The following is a 21,217-nucleotide window of genomic DNA, read 5'->3' on the forward strand; positions in this document are numbered from 1 at the left end:
CCAGTATCCAAGGAAGAGCTTTAATTGTCCTCTAAGAAGCCTGTAGAAGTATTCCTGAAGATTACTTACTGTAGTTCCATTTATGTTTCAATAAATCTCGTGTCTCACTTTCCCTGGCAAAATACAAAGAAATGAAGTGTGACGCAAGACTTTTCACTGTACTTATATTAAAAACAACTGTCAAGTGTTTCCCACAATAATCACCTGGACATTGTCTTGTAATTAAAACCCGAAAAGTTCGGTTAATTCTCACACACACACACACACACACATTGTTGTTATGGACAAACAATTTCTATGGTAAATATGAAAAAGTGTAATTTAATAGAATACTAGTGGTAAATACCTGTCATTGGCTCGGTCTGTGATTTACTTATATTTTCATACATCCATATTTTCATATAGGATGCCAGATGTCTTCGTCAGTGAGAAATCTGTAAAACTGAACATTGTTGCATTTTAGGAAACTCGAACTCTTAAGTTAAGAGGGAAAATTCATTTTTTAACATGCTCTGATTTCATCCACCTTTCCGCGACCTCTTTCAACTTCACGCAACTTCTCTCCTGAAGTTTTCACAACAGCTGTTTTTTCTAACCTGGAAATGTTAAAGCTGAAGGGATCTGATTTTAGATGCACTGTGATTCTAATTGTGTACACAGTAGAGCTAAAGTTATTAGGCAAACAAAAATTTACTTTTTTTTCCAGCAGTCAGCAATGCAGTAAGCAAGCTTAAATTTCTCCAGTTTCTTGATAGCATTATTCTTTGAAAGTCTGTTTATAGTTTCTCAGAATCTGACACTTAAGAGATCAAATGATCAAAAAATAATAAACAGATTAATGGAGAGAAAAAGTACTAGTTAGGCTATTTGACAAATGGACCTATTAAAATTCTGCTGTCAAGTATCAAACTCAGTATTTTTGCTGTTGCCATCTGCTTGTTTGAAACAAAGACATGACAAACGAGGGGCAGAGAAACTGAAGGATACTCCACTGTCATGGGCTAGTGACTTTTTAGTCACGTAGCAAAGTATACCATTCTTTCAATTTCAAATGTGTTCCATTTGAAAGACAAAGTCAGACATCCTGACTTCCCAAATTTGAGCTGGAACATCCCTTCAAGTCCACTTCCTACTCGTAAAGTCAGAGAAGCCACATCAACCACGTCTTTCCTATCCAAGAGAGGCGGAGTGTATAAAAAAAAAAAAAAAAAAAATAGTAAAACTGTAGAACATGCAATCTGTACCTCCACCATCATGTATTTGTGATTCACTAAACCATACAAAGAGTACCAAGTAGGCTCTATCTTGTAACATTTTCCTCACTGCTACTACTGACATCCAACTTCTGAACGCAGCACAATTTTCCTTTTTGACCCTAACAGGTTCTATAATATATAAAATGAACACCATGTTGTATTAAATAAGACTTTAAACTACCGATTTACGCCACAAACATTTCAGGAAAGCATTTACTGAGGTCACAGATCAATAAAACAAAAGGGACATCACCTCATTAATTTCATTACATTCTCACTTTTTTTTTTTTGTTTTTTGTTTTTTTAAAAGGCCATTGGGAAGAATGCAGGTTTAAGCCTCTCTTCAGATCTTGAAGCTACAACATTCTCGCTCTAGTGAAGCAAGTCTTACACCACTCACCCTATCAAGGCTTTTGTCTCTAAACTCAAGCAGCTGAAGTTGGTTCATAAATAACTTGCAAAACAAGTCCTCTGAATTATTCAGCCTCATTTCTGGTTTTGATCCCTGTGGTTAAAACCCCTAGTACAACAATAATCCATTAACCTTTTACACAGAGCATAACTGCTAAATGTGTGGCAAACATTGTGCCCGTCTCTCCCTTTATGCAAGTACGCCATCGTAACAACATGCACGTTCAGGAAAACACTCCCAGAGAAAGCAACTCGTAGATGAGACACATGCTGCACATTAAGCGGCAGGAACTGGTGGTGGTTTGTAAGCAACTAATAAGAAAAATGAGAGTCTAGTCACAGTGTCAGACAACAGATGCTGTATGACTGCCACTGGAAGAACACCAACTGTGCACCATAATGCCACAAGTCAGCTGTCTGGCACACAAGTCTATTTTGTGAGATCACACTTTAATCTAGCGGGGCTTGCCACACTACAGTACGACAGGTAAGGCAATAAGGCAAGCTTTAAAAAAAAAAAAGTATACATTTGCCAATTTGAAAGCACCTATAATTCGCACTTATTTGAGAGGCACATTAAGTCAGTCTTGGGTCCAAGGCTTTGGGGGGAGACAAACTATACAAACTGAAAAGATGGCATTTATAAAAAAAGAAAAAAAAAAAAAAACACTTGCATAATGACCGCTACTAACTATAGATGAGACCAAATTTTGGCAAGGTAATAGGCATCCTGAATAAAAAATTTTAATGCTACAGGCATCAGTGTGTTATCGGATTATTTTAGCCCACACAGCAGAACCATGTCAATTTATCAGGATTATAGAGGCTAACCTGGTTCAGAATGGGCCTCTGGGGGATAACTTCCACAACATTAAGTGTGATTGATAAATCAGCCTGCAGTTGATGTGTAGGTGGATGTCAGCTGGAAGTCATTGACATTATATACATATTTGGAGAAGATAGAGTTGCTGTTTCTTTGCAATCATTTTGCATGGGTTATTTGCCTTTTGGGGAAACATCAAAACTCCCTATGTAGTAAAAACCTTATCAAATGCATCACTCATTCAGTGCTTCAACCAATGCAATAAGTTGTTCATGGAGATGTTTTTTCAGGATCTGATGGAGTTCAAGTATTAAGATTTGCATGCTATGGTGCAAAAGTCAGTTAATTGGTAGGTTTCCAGTTATGAGCTCCAAATATCTTGTTGCTTCTTCCTGTAGCAATTGTGAATTTCAAGATAAGCCATCGAGTGCTTCATACAGATTTGTTTCCTCACAAACTGACACCAAAATAGATTTATTGAATTCAACTCTGCTCGAGCTGAAAATGTCACAAAACTCTATGTTGTAAAGATTTCCCCCCACCAACCTCATTCAGGTTCATGCTGCATTTTTGAGATCAGTAAACCAGCCACTTTGCCACTATCAAAACAAGTCCACACTAAGATTTAAAAGATTACATTTATTTCAGAAAGGGCAAAACATTTCATAAATACTGAGCAGCTCATTGGTATAGACCCAGACATTAAGCCAGAACTAATATACATGCTTGAGAAAACTGGGTCAAGACTACCATCTATCAAACTCAAATGCAGGCTTTCCCTCATCTGCATATGGCAAAATGTCATTAGATGCCAGTCTACAGTGTCATTTTAACCAAGCAGCAACATGAAACTTTGAAACCTTGATTTGTGGCTTCAAAGTCCCACTCAATTTAGGATCCAACTATTCTGCTAGAGCTCAACCCAGAAAGCACTTAGAATAACTCAAATGGTTGATCAAGTTTCACTCCCCACATCTTACAGCAATCGTTCTAAAAAGCTGGAAAAATCCAAGCATGTTCACAAGATGGGCAGGTTAAGTCAAAAAGGACAGTTTAAGCTGAATTGAAGGTTTCTGGCAAACGTCGTGTTGCTCTTAACACATGCAGAAGTCTTTTCCCCAAAATAGGCGGGTCATAGTTTTTTTCCTTCAACACAATCCATTCCATAATCACTGTTCATAAATGCAGCAGTCCTTCTCCAGGTCCAGCATAATCAGCCGACATGGCAATCAGAGCATGGTGATGAGTTGATATGCGACATGGTAGACTGATGTCCCTGAAGGACCCAGAGAATCTCCTTTATGATTTTGGGTTGGGCAGAGGGCGTCGGAACAGCAAGATGTGTGGCTCTGGAGGAGGAACACCAAGAAAGGTTCATTATCTTGTGGAAAGTAGCAATTTGAGTCTTGGGGGGGGGGGCAAACATCTCTTGTAACTCTTAATTAAAATAGGGCGTGTCAGACGGAATTTTTTTTTTTTTTTTTGGGCCACAAAATCCAGTAGCAATGACATCTAGTCTGCATCACCTCAACTGCAGAAACCTAAGTTTTAAATTAGTTTATTTAAATGTTAAATTATTCTGTAAAATTAAATTCCTTGTTTTAGCCTACTGATTGGTCAATACACTACTACGCCACCTGGTCATTCTCAGACCTTTAGTTAAAGGTAACGTCACAGAGTGAGAAAAACAGTAGTCAAAGTGATCAGCTGCAGTTTTAGTCTAATTTTGAGTTGGCCTTTGCTGCAAAATGATCACCATGAACTATTACAGCTTGTCTCAAGTTTCAGTTCAATATGATCAACAAGCTACACCACCATACACCCACCCGCAAGCACAAACTACCAAACCAATATTTAAAATCATGACGCTGTCAGTTATTACCTGGTTGGTGAATCATGTAATGCACCCATCCTTGACTCTGTTGGACACCAAGGTTTCTCCACTCGGTCTCCGACATAAGATGGGTTTTGGGAACACGCTTGGCAAGCTCTTTGGGTAGCATTACATGCCTGCAGGGAAAAAAGGTAGTATTACATTCTCAACGCAGTTGTGTTGGGCATTTAAAAAAATACTCATGTGTCGTGTAATGAGCTGATGCCATTTTCTGCTAAGAGTCATCTTAATAAAACTTAATTTAACTGCATGTCGTAAAAGCATGTCTTACGTACCTGTACTCGTATTTGTCGTCGTCATATTTGTCAGAGTAGTAGATCTGTTTGTGAGACATGGTGGTACCCTGTGGGAAATGTGTTTTAAACATTAACAGTCACAATTAGAGAAAAAGGCAAGAAGCTAAAAGAAGGCTACATGAGTGTAGCTATGCTATATCCATTCAAGCTAGGTCGACAAGACTTTAAAACAGGTGTGCGTATTTATCGTCTTAAAATCAAAATATGTGTTGTTGTCAATGCCCAATACGAATAGTTAAGTTTAAGAACTTACCTTTTGTTTTGTTTTTTCTAATTAACAAACTTTCCCAGAGATTTTAAAAAAGCCAACTATTCCAGTTAGTTCGCTTCCGACAGCGACGAATTGTTTGCTCTCTCTTTGTTTCCCTCTCGAATGTGTGCAAGCCCGCTTTTCGCCGTTCAAATAGACCTCGCCTCGTCCTATTGGTCAATACGACGGAAAAACTCGTCTGCTATTGGTTACTTCTATCTGTCGCAGGACATTAACGTAACTTCTTTGATTTCCTAATTCGTCATCAGGGTGGAAAAATCTGGGGGAAAAAAAAACAAAAAAACTAACATTCCATTTCAGTCCAAAGTTCGACCACAATTCTGTCCTGACATGCTTTGGTGTGATTACATAACCAGTCCCAGACTGAGCTTATAATCGTTTTTAGCGGGGATATCGTGAGAAAGTTTTAAGTCTATTATAGTTTTTGACACTGTTTTATTCCATTGAGAGAAATGTGACGTGAAGGAGGTCTATTTTTCTTCTTATTTTAGCTCTACGTTTTTAACATTTCAAACCGTTTCACTTCAGTTCGTTTCCATGCATTTTCTCATTGTATCTTAGTTTTTATTTTATAAGAGTTTATATTATACAAGTTTCCGTATTTTTTTTTATTATTATTAGTAGTAGTAGTAGCAGCAGCAGCAGTAGTAGTAGTTTATTTATATATATATATATATATATATATATATATATATATATATATATATATATATATATAATTAAACAGATAACACTGTGATCTGTAGTGATAGCTGGAAGCATGTGGAAGAGAGCCTGGAGAGGTGGAGGTCTGCAAGTAGTAAAGATGGATGACTTTTACATACTTTGGGATCAACCGTCCAAAACAATAGACTTTGCACAATAGAGGTGAAGAACGTGTAGGTGGAGAAGATTGATATGTGAAGAAAGAATAGCATCGAGAATGAAGGTTAGAGAGGCAAGGATGAGATGGTTTGGAGATATTCAGAGGAGGGATAGTGGATATATTGGGCAAAGTTACTGAATATGGAGCTGCCAGAAAGAGGAAGACCTCAGAGATTATTCATGTATGTAGCAACATTAGTTTTAGTTAACCAGCCTATAATTTATAGTCTAATGTTATCATTTCCACACCTATGGGCATTTTCAACACCCTACATGTGTATCTAAAATCTCTTAATTTTTTACTTCTAAATAAATTCTAAACTGACATTTGCCCTGAAATCTCACCAAGTCTCACCAAGTTTTTCTAGCTCACTTTAGCTTGGCCTGCAGTACTTCTGTGAGGATTCTTGGGCTTAAGTCCCTCCTACTTAGGGGCTTAAAACTTTCCTTTTTAATCAAGCTCACATCAGGGACAGATCATGTGACCCTGAGCCACCCCTTATTTATGCTGCTATATACCCTGGCTGCCCATTATACTAAGCAATCCTCTGCTTTTCTCTCTTTCACTCTCCAGTTATTAATATATGCCACCATCACGTTATTATCTTTGTGCCCTCTCTTTCCCGTAGTTTGTCCATTGTCCTCTCTGTGTTTTTCTGCATCCTGAGCTGAATGTTCTCTTATCCCCCAAGCCTGCAGAGTATTTATTGTTATATTGTTTGCTGTGGCTTTGTGCTCTTCTTTTCTCACCCCACTGTCAGATGGCCACCCTCCCCGAGCTTTGTTCTGTGCAAGATTTCTTCCTGTTAGTAATGAAGGTTTCTCTCCCAATGCACTGTCCTCATTTGCTTGCACAAATGAATGTTTTTTTTGTCTTTAATATTGTAAAGCAAGGTTGTTATATTGCAATGTAAGAGTCCTGGGATTACTTTTGTTGCTAATGTGCATTACAGTATGCACAATATAAATAAAATCTAAGAGATCCATCTTTATGCAAAAGTGTTTCCCTATTTCCTGATTTTCCCTCTTATTTGTCACACTTACATGTTTAAATCATCAAACAAATTGTAATATTAGACAAAGATAACCTGAGCAAATAAAAAATGCAGCATTTAAATGATGACTTCAAATATTAAGGGGAAAAAAGCTATCCGAACCTAGCCCTATGTGAAATAAAGAATTGCTCCCTAAACCTAATAACTGGTTATTAATGCAATTCCTTTATCACACAGGGCCAGGTAGGTTTGGATAACTTTTCGCCTTAAAAAACAGCATTTTGTATTTACTAGTGTTATATTTCTCTGATTTTTTTTATTTATTTATTTATTTATTTTGATGATCTGAAACATGTAAGTGTGACAAAAAAAAGAAGGAAGGAGGGCAAATACCTTTTCACACCACTGTATGTGTACATTTACCTCTGGGGATAGACCACCAGAGTAAACATGAGCAGGCCTAATCTTTACCTTTCAACACCCTACAAGAGAAAGATATATATAAGAAAGATACCATTTCTCCCCAACAATCAGTTATGTAGTTATGTGATTGTTGTTGTTTGATTTAGGAGTACAGAGGTGTAAGAAGGAAAGTGCTTATCCCAGAGAAAACACTTAAATGACTAATTTTAGAGGAGAAGGGGTCAGATGATGAAATGAATGCCCACATTGGAGCAATAGTGGGAAAGGGGTTGTCCACTCTGGCAAGTCCCGTACAAATATAGTTCAGCAGACGTGTCAGTGAGCGACTGGTGGCTCCTGTATATGTGTGTGTATCTTGTGGGATCACACATGAACTTGTATTATTATAAACCAAGGAGAAAGAGCCGGGACCATCACCTGCCACTTTCACCTGCGTGCGTCAATCAAGCTGGGATGCACGTCGCTTTCCTGACGCGACACTTTTATCCGATTGGTTCAGCCATGATTCGGGGGCGGGTGCTCCCGCGGCTTTGGTGAAATCCCATTGGATGTGAGACACGTTGGTCGACCTGACGCTACTTGGAATTCCCGAAGTTCCCAAGTTCAGAGGAGAGGAGCTGTGCTCGTGCTAAACAAAACAAAACAAAAGCAAAGGACTTTGAAGTGGAAAACGCCGAGCGACTCAAGTGTGAGCACGCGGGGTAAATAAACGTCTTGTTCGCGTTCGCGGTGATGGAGCCGAGCTCGTGTCGGGGGCAGCCTGCTTAACAGCTGGGCCTGAGTGAGAACGCGGAAGAGCGGGAGTGGGAAATTCAGCCAACCATCCTTTGTTTACCATCATGAGTGAACCTTGAATTTGGTTGCTACAACAACCACAGCCGCCCAGCATTTACCTCTTATTAGAGCAAATCAGAACCTTAGCGCGCGCTAGCGTTGCCGATAAGTGAGTATTGACCTTTATTTGCACGCTTGGATCAATGAAGTACCCGTACAGTTTGGGGGGGAGGGGGGGGGGGGGCGCTTGACCATTTTTGGGCATTTAACTGCTGCACAGATTGACTGGATGAATGGATTTGAATGAATGGCTGGCTGGAAATAGCAGTAGCGATGAATGCAGTCAGGAGATTCTTGTTTTCTGCACTGACTGAAGCCTTTGTTTTACTGCGCAGCGGTGTATTATGGATTCCTCCGTTACATAACTTGAATCAGCGACAACCTGCTCTTTATCCCGTTTGCGTTTGCAAGGTTTTAACTGTACCACAACTGCGCGATTCTGCCCTCTTTTACCGTAGTTTTAAAAAAAATTACATGCGAATGCTGCATAAAATCACACACGGCTCATCGAGTTTGGGCATTTTTTTTAATGTTCTCAACTGCGCCTTATGCACCTGAACACGTTGTAGTCGGGTTATTGCATGTTGATAATGAGGCTCACATGTGTGCATTAGGCGTGATCGCTGGAGACACGTTGTTTTTGTCGTCATATGCAGGATTTTTAAAGCTCAATCTGACCTGTGTGCTGTGCCAAGTTAAGCCTGACGGGGGCGATGTCTGACAGCAGCAACAGCACAGGCAGCACAGGCTCCTCCACCAACAGCTGGACCCTCCTCTCCCCGGAGGTAAGACGAGATGAGCATAGCTAAGGAAAGTCTGGGTATCATTTGGAGCACCACGATTATTATCCTGCTCCATGAATACTGGTTCATTTGTAAATTGTCTTGTCCTAACCTGCAGCCCAGAGCTGCTTAAAGTGGGAAACATCCTGCTGAATATTTGCAGAGCGCCAAATTGTGCCTCATCAGGCAGATAATGTTCACAGTTCAGATGAAAATAGGATTTATTTCACTTTGGCCTTTTATCTATGCTTTATTTATACTATTCTAGCAGTTCTCATACTTTATCCAATAATGTACCCCTCTGGAATAGCTTTCTATGCCACTTGGCTATCTGACCAGCACAAGGTATTTATAGCAAGCAAATATCCCAGTATACACTGCCAACTAAGATAATATTGTAGTCTCACTGAACTGAGTCTTTCTGGTATGTTGCACCTCAGATTTACTGACACACATGTGCTTGCACTTCGCTGTGAACCGTTGTCATTCTCAGTGGCAGAGAGGCAACTGCAGTCAGTCGGTGTGATATCCAGCACCAGGGTTTTTGAGTCATGAAAGAAAAGCTGTGGTGGTTTCAATCACAAATTTCTGTTAATCATTAAATATCAGAAACTGGCTTCCCACTCACAGGGACCACACTGAGGTTTAACAGCAGCTAAGAGGTGGCACTCAAAACAGAAGTACTGAATGTAAAATGTATTTTTTTTATTGAAGTCATTACTGTTTAATTGCTTCCGGAACTATATATAACTGGCTTTTACTTAAGCTTTTATATCAACAACTTGTATCCCATACAGTACTCAACTTCACAGTTTTTTGTGTGTGTGTATTAGCTCAGTGTGCATGCATGACTTGGCCTGTAGTAAGGCTGCTGTGGTTTCAGGAAAACCTTGTGTTACGCTGAGAGGTGATAATATTTTACCCAGCCTTGTTTGTTAGGATAGAAAACCCATGACAGCTGCATGGATATTGTTTTGTCAGTTTGGGTTGGAGAATGTGTAAAAGCTCATCAGACAGTAGTTTGACTGTGATTTGTAGCTTTTGTTATCAAGTATTTCAAGATCATTACAGGAAAATCTGACTCCATAATTAATTGATAAGCAGTGCCAGTTGTAATCATTGGTGAGTGTGAATGCTACTCTAAATGTCAAGGTTATGGCTACAGGTGTAAATTTTTACCAGCTGGTTCTCATTAGGTCTTCTCACTCAACAGGAAGCTGCCATTGAGAATGTCGGGCCCGTGGATGATGGCACAGAGAGCCTGGGAGATGTCCCCAGTCTCTCAGAGGAGGTGGCAGGTACTGACAAGTCAACATATCTGCCTGGTGTCTAAAGCTTTGACCTTTTCTTGGGTTCTACATCTTTGTTTTTGCATTGTGTCGGTGTTATTTCAGGAGCTGCTGTGGAGTTCAAACTCGTTGGTATCCCCATAGAAACTGTACTATCTGAAGAAGGCCACCAGGTTAGTAACTACGCAGCAGTTCATTAAGAAGACAAAAATTCAATCACATCATATTTAGACTTAAAACTGTGCCAAATGTATTGCTGCTTGACAGATCACAGCTGAGAGCCAGAATATCATCCTCTTTTCTGAGTTTCATAGCTGCTCAGAAGGTGCAGCTCCACCTGCTTTACCAAAGTGTGTAACCTCAGGGTATTTTTGCACATCAGGATAGATTTAAGAGGGGTGGGGGGGGACACATCTGCAAAAATATTTTAAGTAGGAGCGCTTCCTGGATTCAAATTGTTTGTGTGAGGAGGTCTTTGGAAGTGATCTATGATTTAAAACCCCAAGCTCTCTATAAATAAATATCATGCCTTTCTTCTCATAACATGGTCACATTTCACCTAACAGGTTTCAAGCTTAAACCTTAGGAATTTTTCAAATCTTTTTATCTGTATCTTATCTTCCGATCCACCATTTAAGAGAAATAGAGCTTCGTCTCATAAAGCTTATGCAAGATCTCTGAATTATATTAAAAAAAAGCTTACGCTTTGCCTCCCTATTTCCAAATAGAGCTTTTCATTATGTTAGCCTCTAATTTCAACTCTTACTTTGCAATTTTGTCTGCGTTCCCATTGCCCTCCACGCTAACATGAGCATAAGTCCAGCAGGACTATACACTCATACCTACTCCATGTATTCTGACTATTTTTGTAAGTATTTCCTTCAAATATTTACCTCTGATTGTTTCTTTTGACTTCAAACTACCAAGGACTGGTACACAGTCTCAATAACTCATAAATCAGGTCTTCTGATATAGCAGGTCTACAACTGTAGCACCTGTTTCTGCTGTAAGCACAGGTAATCTGTCTGTAGTCTTTTTCGTATGACTGCACCTAATTCGTACACATACAGTGCCACCCGAAATCCAGTAGTAACTACTGGCGTTACCTGTAATATCCTTTCACTACAAATCTGATTAGCACAACAAATTGAAGGAACAGATGGTTATAATAATTCCTGTTTACACAGTAAAAATAAAAATAAACATCCAGTGTTATTCATATTTCTACCAGTGAATTTTCTCTTCTGCTTCAGTCTATAGTGGGCACCAAAATATCCATGGGCAAATATAAGTCCACACACAGAATTTGGCCCATACTCTATATAAACAACAGCTTAACTCCTCAACTTTTCTGTTGCTTTGAAAACTCTCAACAATCACACAGCATCTACTCCAATATGCAGCTGACAGCTTTGATAGACTTACATGTAAATGAACGTTCATCAGCTTGCACCAGTAGCACATTAGTAGGAGTTTAATGTATTAAGAAGGCCCGAAGACGTCTAGAAGTGATTAATTAACTGTTTACTTTGTACAGTATGACATTAAAACTTAAGCTGCATTATCTAACCGTCTCTTCCTGGTAAAGAAAACATAGCATGACTTCATCACTCATATTTTAAAACCACAGGCATATGACCACCTTTCTATCTTAAATGTTTACCCCTTAAAGGAAGACATGAGGGTTAAACAAATATCCTCATATGTGGCTCTTATTTTTCTTCAAAACAGACTTAAAAAAAGTTACAACTGCTTCAGTCTTGCTGTCATGCTCATTTAATATCATTTAAAAGGTTAATAAAATTGTCAAAGTAATCCTGGGCAGCATCACTTAATGAAAGAGAAATACTGTAAACGATACTGTTTGCAGGGAAATAACCTCAATAACATGTAAAAGTCGCTGCACTTTATCAAAAAATAAAATAGAAAATAACAGCCAGCAAGTTATATTAGTGATCATTGTTATGCAAAAAGAAGTTTAATAAATTGTACACAGAGAATTACTTTCTCGATTCTTGCACGTGAACTGTTACTCGTTAACACTTTGAGCAACAAATGAAGTCCTCGTAGTCAGGGTGTTTTTTCATTCATTCATGACATTTCTAAACAAACATCTCGTTAGTAGACGTGTTTAAAATATTTTGTGCAGGAAGAGTCAACACTGAAGTATTTAACAATTTAACCACCAGGTTAATTAAAATGTCAGTTACACTTTTGTCCTTGTCATCAGGTGTGTCAAGAGACCTCTCCAGAGTCCAGTGAGGGTCCTGTCCCTTCTAGTCCTGTCCCTTCTAGCCCTCTCCCACCCAGCCTTCTTGACCCACCAGATCCGGATTTGGAGAGTCAGCCTCCAGTTATCCATGACATTGTAACCAGTTCTCCCAGTGACAATGAGCACCTAGGTGCCATGCCATTTGTCACCAACATTGACATGGGGGCTCCACTGGATATTCCACCTGTTGAAGTCCCCCCATTCGAGTCCGAGGAGTCCTGCTCTGCACCTCTGATTACTGAGATGCCCATCTCTGCAGAGCATGAGCTCCAGAAGCCTGTTGATGTTGGACTGATTCCTGCGAGTCCTCCTGGGGAGAGTCAAGTCTTCAGTGCTGAACCCGAGGTTAACATCCCCACCGAGACCCTTACAGCTACGTCTCATGTTGAAGCTGATATCAGCTTTGTTCCAGACAGCACAGAGTCACAAAGCCCAGTCCTCGAGAGCCTGGTGACAGAACATCCTACTGATGAAAGTCCTGCACCAGAGACTGTTGGTTCAGCTGAGGCAGATGAGGAGGCGGCTATTAAAAATGAGCCTGCAAAGCCATCAGAGCCAGTGAGGCAAGATGAGAGAGACAATGAAGAAGGTATTTGATTATCCTACATAAGCGTTTCAGTAAATGTAAAGGCACTCGCACAGTATTCCCAAATCCAGTGTGTGCCTGGCTGTTTGCAAGCCATGGTATGCAAATAGCTTCAAGCATGCAACCTCATTTTAAGAGTTAAATCAAAGAGTGTGGAAGATCCTGCTATGATATATTCTTTGAGTCCTATTCTTTGAGTCCTGCAAAATTTATTTTCTAAAACTTAAATTTAAAACCTTTTAGATGAGAGTTGAGATATCTTTTTTTCAACAAGCAGGACAAAAGATTAATAAAATTAGAGATGTAACAGAAAAAAGAAAACTAGCGCACTAAGAAAATGTAATTAAACAACACAAGTTTCTCATTTCTGGGGAACTGGTCTTCTTATCCACTGTAGGAAATGTACATCGGAGGCTGAAGTCAGGGCAAAAATTTGTTGTTGGAGTCTTGTGAACGTCTGTCTCCTCTTTCTGTGCGCAGTCAGAAATATACATTACTGTATAGTCTTCATTTCTTTATATTCTACTAGGAAAATAAGAAATAAGTGCAATGATTTCTTAAAATATGCACTAACATTAAATGAAAATACAACATGCTAACGAGGCTAAAGGTCAGTATATGATATGACCACCATCTTCACCATAGCCTCTCTTTGGCAAGCGTTCTTCTTTAAGTGGTCTTCAGGAATAGTACTCCGCAAGGACATTCAAAGCTCTTCTTTGGGTGTAGGCTGCCTTTTGTTCTGTTCTCCCACACTACTTCAATAATGGTGAGGTCTGGGCTCTGGGGAGGCCAATCCATGGCTGATAGTGTTTCACTGTGTTTTTCTATCCAGGTATGCGTTTACTTCACTGGTAGCGTGTTTGAGATCATTGTCATGATTAAAATTAAGTTGTTTCAAATTAGACATTTTCCAGATGAATACTGCAGGTGAATTAAAATCTTTACTATGTTCAGAATTTCATCAGATTTTACAAGATTACCAACACTACTGGCCAAAATGAGGCCCCATCACAAAGCCTCCACCGTGTTTTACAGCCATCTGTAAAATATGGTGGCTTTCTGTCTCTCTTCCACAGCATGTCTTTTATCCTGTCTTCCTTCTCTCACCCAACCGGTCACGGCAGATGGCCCCGCCCCTCCCTGAGCCTGGTTCTGCCGGAGGTTTCTTCCTGTTAAAAGGGAGTTTTTCCTTCCCACTGTCGCCAAAGTGCTTGCTCATAGGGGGTCATATGACTGTTGGGTTTTTCTCTGTGTGTATTATTGTAGCGTCTCAAGGCAACTGTAGTTGTGATTTGGCGCTGTATAAATAAAATTAAAGCTTGATTTTGACACAGTAACCCTCTTTTATTCTCAATCCCAAGATAAGATGACATTTTAAGTCAACGTTGTACCTGTGTAACAATATTACAGCTGATCTTATTTGTAAAGTGACATACAGTGAGCATCCTGCCTTTAAATATGTGCATCTGGGTCCCAGGCTCTGAGGCTCTTAGCAGGTTTTCCAAGCTGCCTCTGCAGCTTTTGAGGAAAGTAAGTGGTGCTTTATAATAGGAAAAAGCAGAAAAATGAGAGAATTTGTTAACATGTTTCTTATCTATGTCTCGCTAGCAGCTGGAAAGCGATTTATCAGTATGACAGGAGAGCCCACACCCCACTGAGAAAATGAAGAAACCCCCATGCATGAAATTACTGTTGTTGTAATTTAGTGAGAAAATGTCATCCATTCTGAGAACCAGCAATCGCTTTTTTTGTCAGACACTTTTCACATGCTGTTTACACGCTGTTGTGTTTTGCAGCTCATTTGCTCACTTAGAGTCTGGTATTCTGCGTGAGGAAGTCGCCATCACATAATTATTCACTTCTGACAAAGATGCCACAGATGCTGAGATGATTTGTTGAAGTGACTCCAGCCCACAGTTGAATACATGTGGTTTAGGTTTAGGCACATTATCATCATCTGTCACAAAAATACATCAGAAAACGTGACAGATCTTTGCTGTCTTGCCATTTCTTTCTCATGCTTAGAATTTCTTCTTATTTTCTTCTTACATTTTTCCTTTCTTAGAGCCTTCCATTAGGTATGACTCGGGTGACACTGGCAGCTTTGATGATGGACTGCGGCGGAGAAATGTGCCCACCTTTGAGGCACAGAGACCAAGAACATCAGACGAGGAGGATGAGGAAGAGGAAGTAGAATTCAAGCTGGCTGAGAAGAAGGAGGAAAAGCCATGGTTCTCCTTGAACAAATGCATTGTGGGTGCTCTGGTCTTGCTATTTCTAGGTTCCCTCTTTCTCTCAGGTCAGTTCCTCTCATAACTAAGGTAGCTAGCTTGGTTCTGCTTTTATTGTTTGATTTAGTGCAGTATTGTGGCTACAATTTGTATGCTGCACATTAACAGTAAGAGTGAATGTTTTAATACCATAAATTAGGATATTTATAGAACTGTGCAAAAATCTTGAGCCACACTGTATCTTTAAACTTTGCTTTAAAGTGTTTTTGAGCAATAGTTCTCAGGTTTTCCTGACCATTTTCAGAGTCCTCTGGCCTATGAATCATTCAAGCATAAACGGACGCACCAGTGTTTTGTCTGCACACAACCGAAAAGAAAACAACGGTTTTTATGAGCAGCCTGTTGCAAAAAACAGATAATTTTTTCCATTTCTTTAGATGAATCTTCAGAAAACAACTTTCAGACTTTTTAGAATTGTACAAGCTCTGTTTTTGTCTCATATGCTGTGTTTTGGTATATGTTTGTGTCCCATCAAAACATAAAGAAATGAGGGGTTGGCTCAAGACTTTAGCACAGCACTGTATGTTAAAATGTCAGAAAAGAAACTGTGATCTTCCTACATAGCATCAGAGTTTGGCAGTGTTAGGCAGCATTAAGAGTTTAGAGTAAATATTGCCATAAATTTCCATCATTTCACAGTTTCTGTTTGACAATGACAGTATTTACGAGTTACATAAGCACCTTTATTTGCTGTTGTCAGCAATAGTTAGATGTCTGCTTTCAGATCTTGTTGACTAAGCTCTACTATGTCAACAGGCTTCCACAGTGACCTGGATAATGGTAGGTCAGAGCTAAAGATAAGGCAGCAGTGTAAGCTTCTGCGCTCACTGGCTAATGCTCAATAGCTTGCCAAAGCACTTATCTGGGCTGACAGTTGATGCTGCAGCAGCAGAAAAAGGCAAATAACATGCATTCTGAATTTTAACACTCCTTATAATATTTTTGAAGGACTCACTGAATGTTTTCTGTGGTTTAAATTAAATGGGAATGTGTCTAATGCAGTCACACTGTGTTGAAGGCAAAATATGCAGTTGGTGTGGTGTGCAGAGAGTGGCCTGAGCTCATAAAGTTCACTTGAGCATCTTGAAAGGCAGCATGGCAGTTGTGTGTCAGTGAAAGTGCCTGTGGAAGGACTCGTTCTAAAACGTTGTCTTCCTGTCTGACAGGTGACTTTGACGCCTCCGATCTGAGTGACGGAGAACAAAGCCAGGTCTGTTTCCACAGATTCCTACTTCACATGATCATGTGATATTAAAATTTTAAAAACAAACATAAAGAAATAGACATTTTTTAAAAATATGTGTTCTATTCATGTGCCAATGATTTTAAATCCAGGACGGGCTTAGCAGTGATCCACAGGATATGAAAGAACTATTGGATAAACTGACACAGGAAAACCAACAAATCATTCAGCTAGAGGCTCAACTTCAGGTCAGTATGGAGTCACACTGATGCTAATTATTTAGTTTTAATTGGTTTTATGATATTTCAGTGAATGTTTTTAATTGTTAAACAACTTGCGCAGCACCTTAATTTACCTACAGCTTTGTCCACGTTATAAACTGTCACTATTTGACCATATTTCTCAGTCTAAGAAAGAAGAACTTGACTCAGCACTGAAGGCGTTAGCAGCAAGTGGCGATAAAAAGGGTGAAGCAGATCTGGAAAAAGAAAATGCAAAGCTGAAGGAGGAGCTGTCATCTCTGCCAGAGCTGAAGAAAGAGCTCGAGACTCTCAGAGCCAGAGTGACTGAACTCAGCCAGCTCGCAGGTATAATGTGACGACTACATTGCCCTTTAAGTTTATACTTATTGAACGTATCCTGCATGCGTAGAGACACACTGGTAACGACCAAGGTCATTTTAAGTTTGATATATTAAATCCTTCACAGCTGATCAGGAAATACTTCCAGCTGCATCTAGTTCGGCCCCACAGCCTGAAGACAAAGATGGTCATAGTCACCAGAAAACACCTGGACCGGAGAGGGGGAGGGACGCAAAGCAGGGAGGAAGGCTGAAGGAAGAACTCCAGCGGCAGAAGGTTCTTTTGGAGGAGAGCAAGAAAAGGCTGGACGCAATGAAAAAAGATGGAGGCAAGAGAAAACAGGTCAGGGATCACTTGGAGGAGATCCAAAGGAAACTCTCCAAAGAAGTTGAGATGTGGGGGAAGAAAAAGCCCCAGGAGTCCAAATGGAAAGGGAAGAAAGGCAAACACAATGAGCGGGACCACTACAAGAAAGAGGAGAGGGGAGGAGAGAAAGGATGGAAGCACAACAACGAGGGAGAATGGAGGGATAAAGAAGAGAAGAAGCAGAGAAAGGTGGAAAAAGAGTGGAAAGATAAGGAGGGCGAATGGAGGCACAAAGACGAGAGGGAGGGACGAGGAAAAAAAGAGTGGAAAGACAAGAAGGAGGAAGACTGGAGGCATAAAGATGAGAGGGAGCAAAGAGGAGAAAAACAGTGGAAAGACAAGAAGGAGCAAGACTGGAGGCACAAAGACGAGAGGGAGCAAAGAGGAGAAAAACAGTGGAAAGACCGCAAAGAGGAAGGGTGGAGAGACAAAGAGGAGAAGAATGAGAAAGACTGGAAGCCTCAAAAGCAAAACTCTCATAAAGAGGCTTGGAGGAAACACCAGGACGAGTGGGAGAGCAAGAAGGGTGAGAGGAGAATGGACAGAGAGGAGAGGAGGAAGGAGAAACCGTGGCACAGCCGGTCCGCTAAAAACCACCAGCACCAACATCACCATCAGCAGCCCCGCCATCCTCATCAGCACCACAACAACGATTTCTGGAGAGACCAGGAGCAAAAGCTCCAACGCAATGTCCGTCCCCAGCTGGGCTGCACTTCCGTGGAGGACTGCGCCAGCAAGGAGGGGCTCTATCCAGTGGAGCTGTCCGAGTTTGAGGAACTTCTGGAGGGCTACCTGAGCAAGCTTGAAAGGTCATCATCAGAGAGCAAGGATAGGTTCAGGAGGCTGACCGCAGACTACTTTGAGGACGGCGTGTTCATCCACGACAGGATTCGTTTCAGCGACTTTGCTGAGGACGTGGCAGACATTTTGGAAGACATGGTGGATGTTTTAGAGGGCGACGGGAAGAAAGACGACGACTCCCTGGAGGAGGAGATGGAGGAGTTTGAGCGAGAAGCCCTGTGGAAGTTTGCTGCCACGGCTTAAAAAAACGGACGCAGAGAGGAAACCAGTGGTGGTTTTATAGGACATTTCTTGCCTTCGGAGCTGTAATAGTAGTAGCTTCTGGCACAGAGTGGTTGTGCCTCTCATAAACATGTCTCTCTGAGTCTGTAATTATAAGCTAGACTTGTATTTGTCATCTTGGACTTAGTCGTTGTTACCTACCTCTGTCGAATCATGCCTCCTAAAGCAAAGTCCTTCAGTAATGTGTTGTGTGAATTTCCTCTGCTGTTTAGTGATTTACACACGTGTAGTGCATGTTACAGTTCATTATAATGTCAGTTTAAATCGATCACACAGATCACAGAAGATGGTATTTGCAAATAACCATCAGCACAGCTTATATACCGTTATATAAGTTGTGAATAGAAAAAAAAATTTATTTATGTCATTTTATCTTGTATGGGAGCCTGATTAATCTCTACTCCAAGCAGGTTAAAAAAAATACTAGAATGTTTTTGCAGATAGCATTGATCCCTGCTCGGGTGTGACTGTCCAATCCCAGAGGATGAGATCCCGGTCCTTTCAGTGATAACAATCAGATCAGGTCGGACCAGTTTTCTGTCAGCAGCGCTTTATTTGGCCAAACACACACAGAGGACTGCCTGATTTCTAGATTTGAAGAACTTTTCCATCCTCTTGGCCGACGGCAGACGTGTGGAACAACCAGGAACCAGTTTGTGCTGCTCATGAAAAAAAAAGCAATAGCCATAGTTAAGTTGAACATTGCTAAACCACTTTAGCACTTTTCTCAAACATATGAGAACCGTCTTTTTTTTTAATTTTCTGTTTCCAATTAGATTTATTTTAAATAGGCTTTTTTTTGGGGGGGTTTTTTAGGACAGTTTTTTTTTTTTTTGGTAGTGTATCCATGGAGACTGCTAACACTGCTACTCTTACTCAGTATCCCACAATCTGAGTAAATTTAGAGAGGTTAGTGAGCTGAAGTAGTTTCATTTACTTAATCTGTTAATTTGCCAAAATGAAATTGGCAACAAAACAAACATATATACATATTTTTTCCTTTTTTCTCACGCATAGATTTGAAGTGGCATGCGTGGTAGTGACCTAGACATAGCTTTGTTGTTTTATAAATAAACACACACAAAAAAACAAACATTTCATTTCATTTTATTTTTAATATTATTTTAGTGTAGGTAGGTGAACCAGCACAAAGCAAAGTCCAAAATTTATTTCAGAATTACTTTAAAATTGTGGAATAAATAGTTGTTTTATTTGTGTTTTGATTGTAGTGAAATTTGACTTTTCCCTCTATTTGTGGATGTGAAGTTGAACAGATTGTGATTGTTTTCTCTCAGCAGTGATTTCATGTTTATTTATTGTCTCACTACAGTGCATCTCTTTTTCTTATTTTTAATGAGAAGAACCACAGATCTTATCCCAGGCCGTATGCTTTGAAAGTGAAAATGGTGACATTTTCATTAATTTAGCTTGCCAGCTCCTGCTCATGTGCCTTTTATTATATTACAAATCCTTTTGATTAGACGAGAGGTAGTCGATTTTATTAGCTTCTGCAAAGATTAGTAAGAAAAGCAAGTTTACACGACTTGTAATTTTACTGCTGTTTGAATGAATGTCGTAGAGTTTACACATGAAATATTGAGCTGATGTTAAGTTTTGGAGAAGGATGTTTTGTCTTTTTGAAGGTGTCCAGACCAAAGGATTCAGAAGAACGCTAATCACAATGGATGAATCTTTTAATGAAGCAGAGTTTAATGAATATTTGAGGACTAATTTTTTGTTTGTGGGACAACAGTAAGGCTCTGTGCTTACCGATAATGTAGGACCTGACTCAAACATGCATGTAATTGATCACTGGATAATTTCTAGTTATTCCCCCGATCAACAGTTATGTCCTCATTTTGAAGATCAATATTAAGTTCAATAAATCTTTCACCCTTGATACGTAAACAATGTCTTTATTTAATCATTTCTATTGTTTCAAAATATTCACACGTTCTTCTTTTTATATGATACTCCTGTACATATTCCACAAGCAACTGTAAATGGTATTACTGCAAGGTGGAGGTGTTTAGGAGCATGTGGCCCTAGTGGTTTACACTTCTTCACCTAACAAGTCAAAGGTCCCCAGTTCAACCCTGAGAGGAGAAGCAAATCCCTTGGGTGTCAGGAAGGGCATCTGATATACCAAATGAAGTATGTGCTGTAAATAAGGGACATATTTACGGACATGAACTTTGCTTATTGGAAGTGTTTAGGTACAACAGTAACTCATCCACAAAGTGGCACTCTGCATAAAGTTACAACATCCTCTGGCGTTGGCATCAGCACAAAAACTGTGTGGCAGCAGTTTCACTGCATGGGTTTCCATGGGTGTACAGCTCCTGTTGGTGGCACAGTGCTTATGTCTATACAGTGTACAACTATTGCTGACTATATCCATATCCCTAGTATTTGTCACAGGTCACAGGTCACAGTGACAAGTATCAGTATCAGTGTGACCTGTGAGCATTTTTGAAATTGTACCGAAAAGCGTAACGCCACATACGCAGCTTACTGGAAGTCTTTAGATGCCGTGTGTGCACGATATCCGACTCATTCTGAGTGTGAAGTGAAAGTGTTGGCACGACAGGCATCTATCATCACAGCTGTGATTGCAAACTGAAACAGTTACACCCAGACCAAATACTCAACAGCTACACGTTCACAGGCACGAACACACTTTGCTCACGCTGATACGACAGTCGCAGACCTGA

General features: G+C 40.0%; 2 protein-coding genes across 5 annotated transcripts; one reads left to right on the top strand and one right to left on the bottom strand.

The window, feature by feature from the left end:
* Nucleotides 1–3,109: 3,109 nt before the first annotated feature.
* Nucleotides 3,110–5,090, bottom strand: cks1b (CDC28 protein kinase regulatory subunit 1B). Its single transcript, XM_085149055.1, has 4 exons — nucleotides 4,934–5,090; nucleotides 4,660–4,727; nucleotides 4,373–4,500; nucleotides 3,110–3,839 (listed from the first exon to the last, which is right to left on the bottom strand). Exons 2-4 carry the CDS (start codon nucleotides 4,716–4,718, stop codon nucleotides 3,790–3,792), a joined length of 237 nt encoding a protein of 78 aa, XP_085005181.1. The 5' UTR covers nucleotides 4,719–4,727; nucleotides 4,934–5,090; the 3' UTR covers nucleotides 3,110–3,789.
* A 2,521-nt stretch (nucleotides 5,091–7,611) lies between these two features.
* pbxip1a (pre-B-cell leukemia homeobox interacting protein 1a) lies at nucleotides 7,612–20,732 on the top strand. Of its 4 annotated transcripts, none has more exons than XM_085148320.1 (11): nucleotides 7,612–8,176; nucleotides 8,724–8,852; nucleotides 10,063–10,147; nucleotides 10,244–10,311; nucleotides 12,369–12,999; nucleotides 15,065–15,298; nucleotides 16,047–16,070; nucleotides 16,457–16,500; nucleotides 16,626–16,721; nucleotides 16,880–17,060; nucleotides 17,182–20,732. In XM_085148320.1, exons 2-11 carry the CDS (start codon nucleotides 8,781–8,783, stop codon nucleotides 18,462–18,464), a joined length of 2,718 nt encoding a protein of 905 aa, XP_085004446.1. In that variant the 5' UTR covers nucleotides 7,612–8,176; nucleotides 8,724–8,780; the 3' UTR covers nucleotides 18,465–20,732. The 4 variants fall into 4 exon arrangements, with proteins under 4 accessions (XP_085004446.1, XP_085004447.1, XP_085004445.1 ...); XM_085148321.1 differs by having other exon boundaries at nucleotides 7,612–7,919; XM_085148319.1 differs by having other exon boundaries at nucleotides 7,614–7,934.
* The last annotated feature ends 485 nt before the right edge of the window (nucleotides 20,733–21,217 follow it).

This window comes from Neolamprologus multifasciatus, chromosome 22 (assembly GCF_963576455.1).
Source record: "Neolamprologus multifasciatus chromosome 22, fNeoMul1.2, whole genome shotgun sequence".
NCBI lineage: Eukaryota > Metazoa > Chordata > Actinopteri > Cichliformes > Cichlidae > Neolamprologus > Neolamprologus multifasciatus.

Excerpts from the sequence above, each read along its gene's own strand:
- pbxip1a (XM_085148320.1), top strand. The coding sequence starts at position 8,781 with ATGTCTGACAGCAGCAACAGCACAGGCAGCACAGGCTCCTCCACCAAC. Across the intron at positions 13,000-15,064 it reads TGAGAGAGACAATGAAGAAG|AGCCTTCCATTAGGTATGAC; the intron begins GTATTTGATTAT and ends TTCCTTTCTTAG. Across the intron at positions 16,501-16,625 it reads GTGACGGAGAACAAAGCCAG|GACGGGCTTAGCAGTGATCC; the intron begins GTCTGTTTCCAC and ends TTTTAAATCCAG.
- cks1b (XM_085149055.1), bottom strand. The coding sequence starts at position 4,718 with ATGTCTCACAAACAGATCTACTACTCTGACAAATATGACGACGACAAA. Across the intron at positions 4,501-4,659 it reads GACGACAAATACGAGTACAG|GCATGTAATGCTACCCAAAG; the intron begins GTACGTAAGACA and ends TTTTCCCTGCAG. Across the intron at positions 3,840-4,372 it reads TTACATGATTCACCAACCAG|AGCCACACATCTTGCTGTTC; the intron begins GTAATAACTGAC and ends TTCCTCCTCCAG.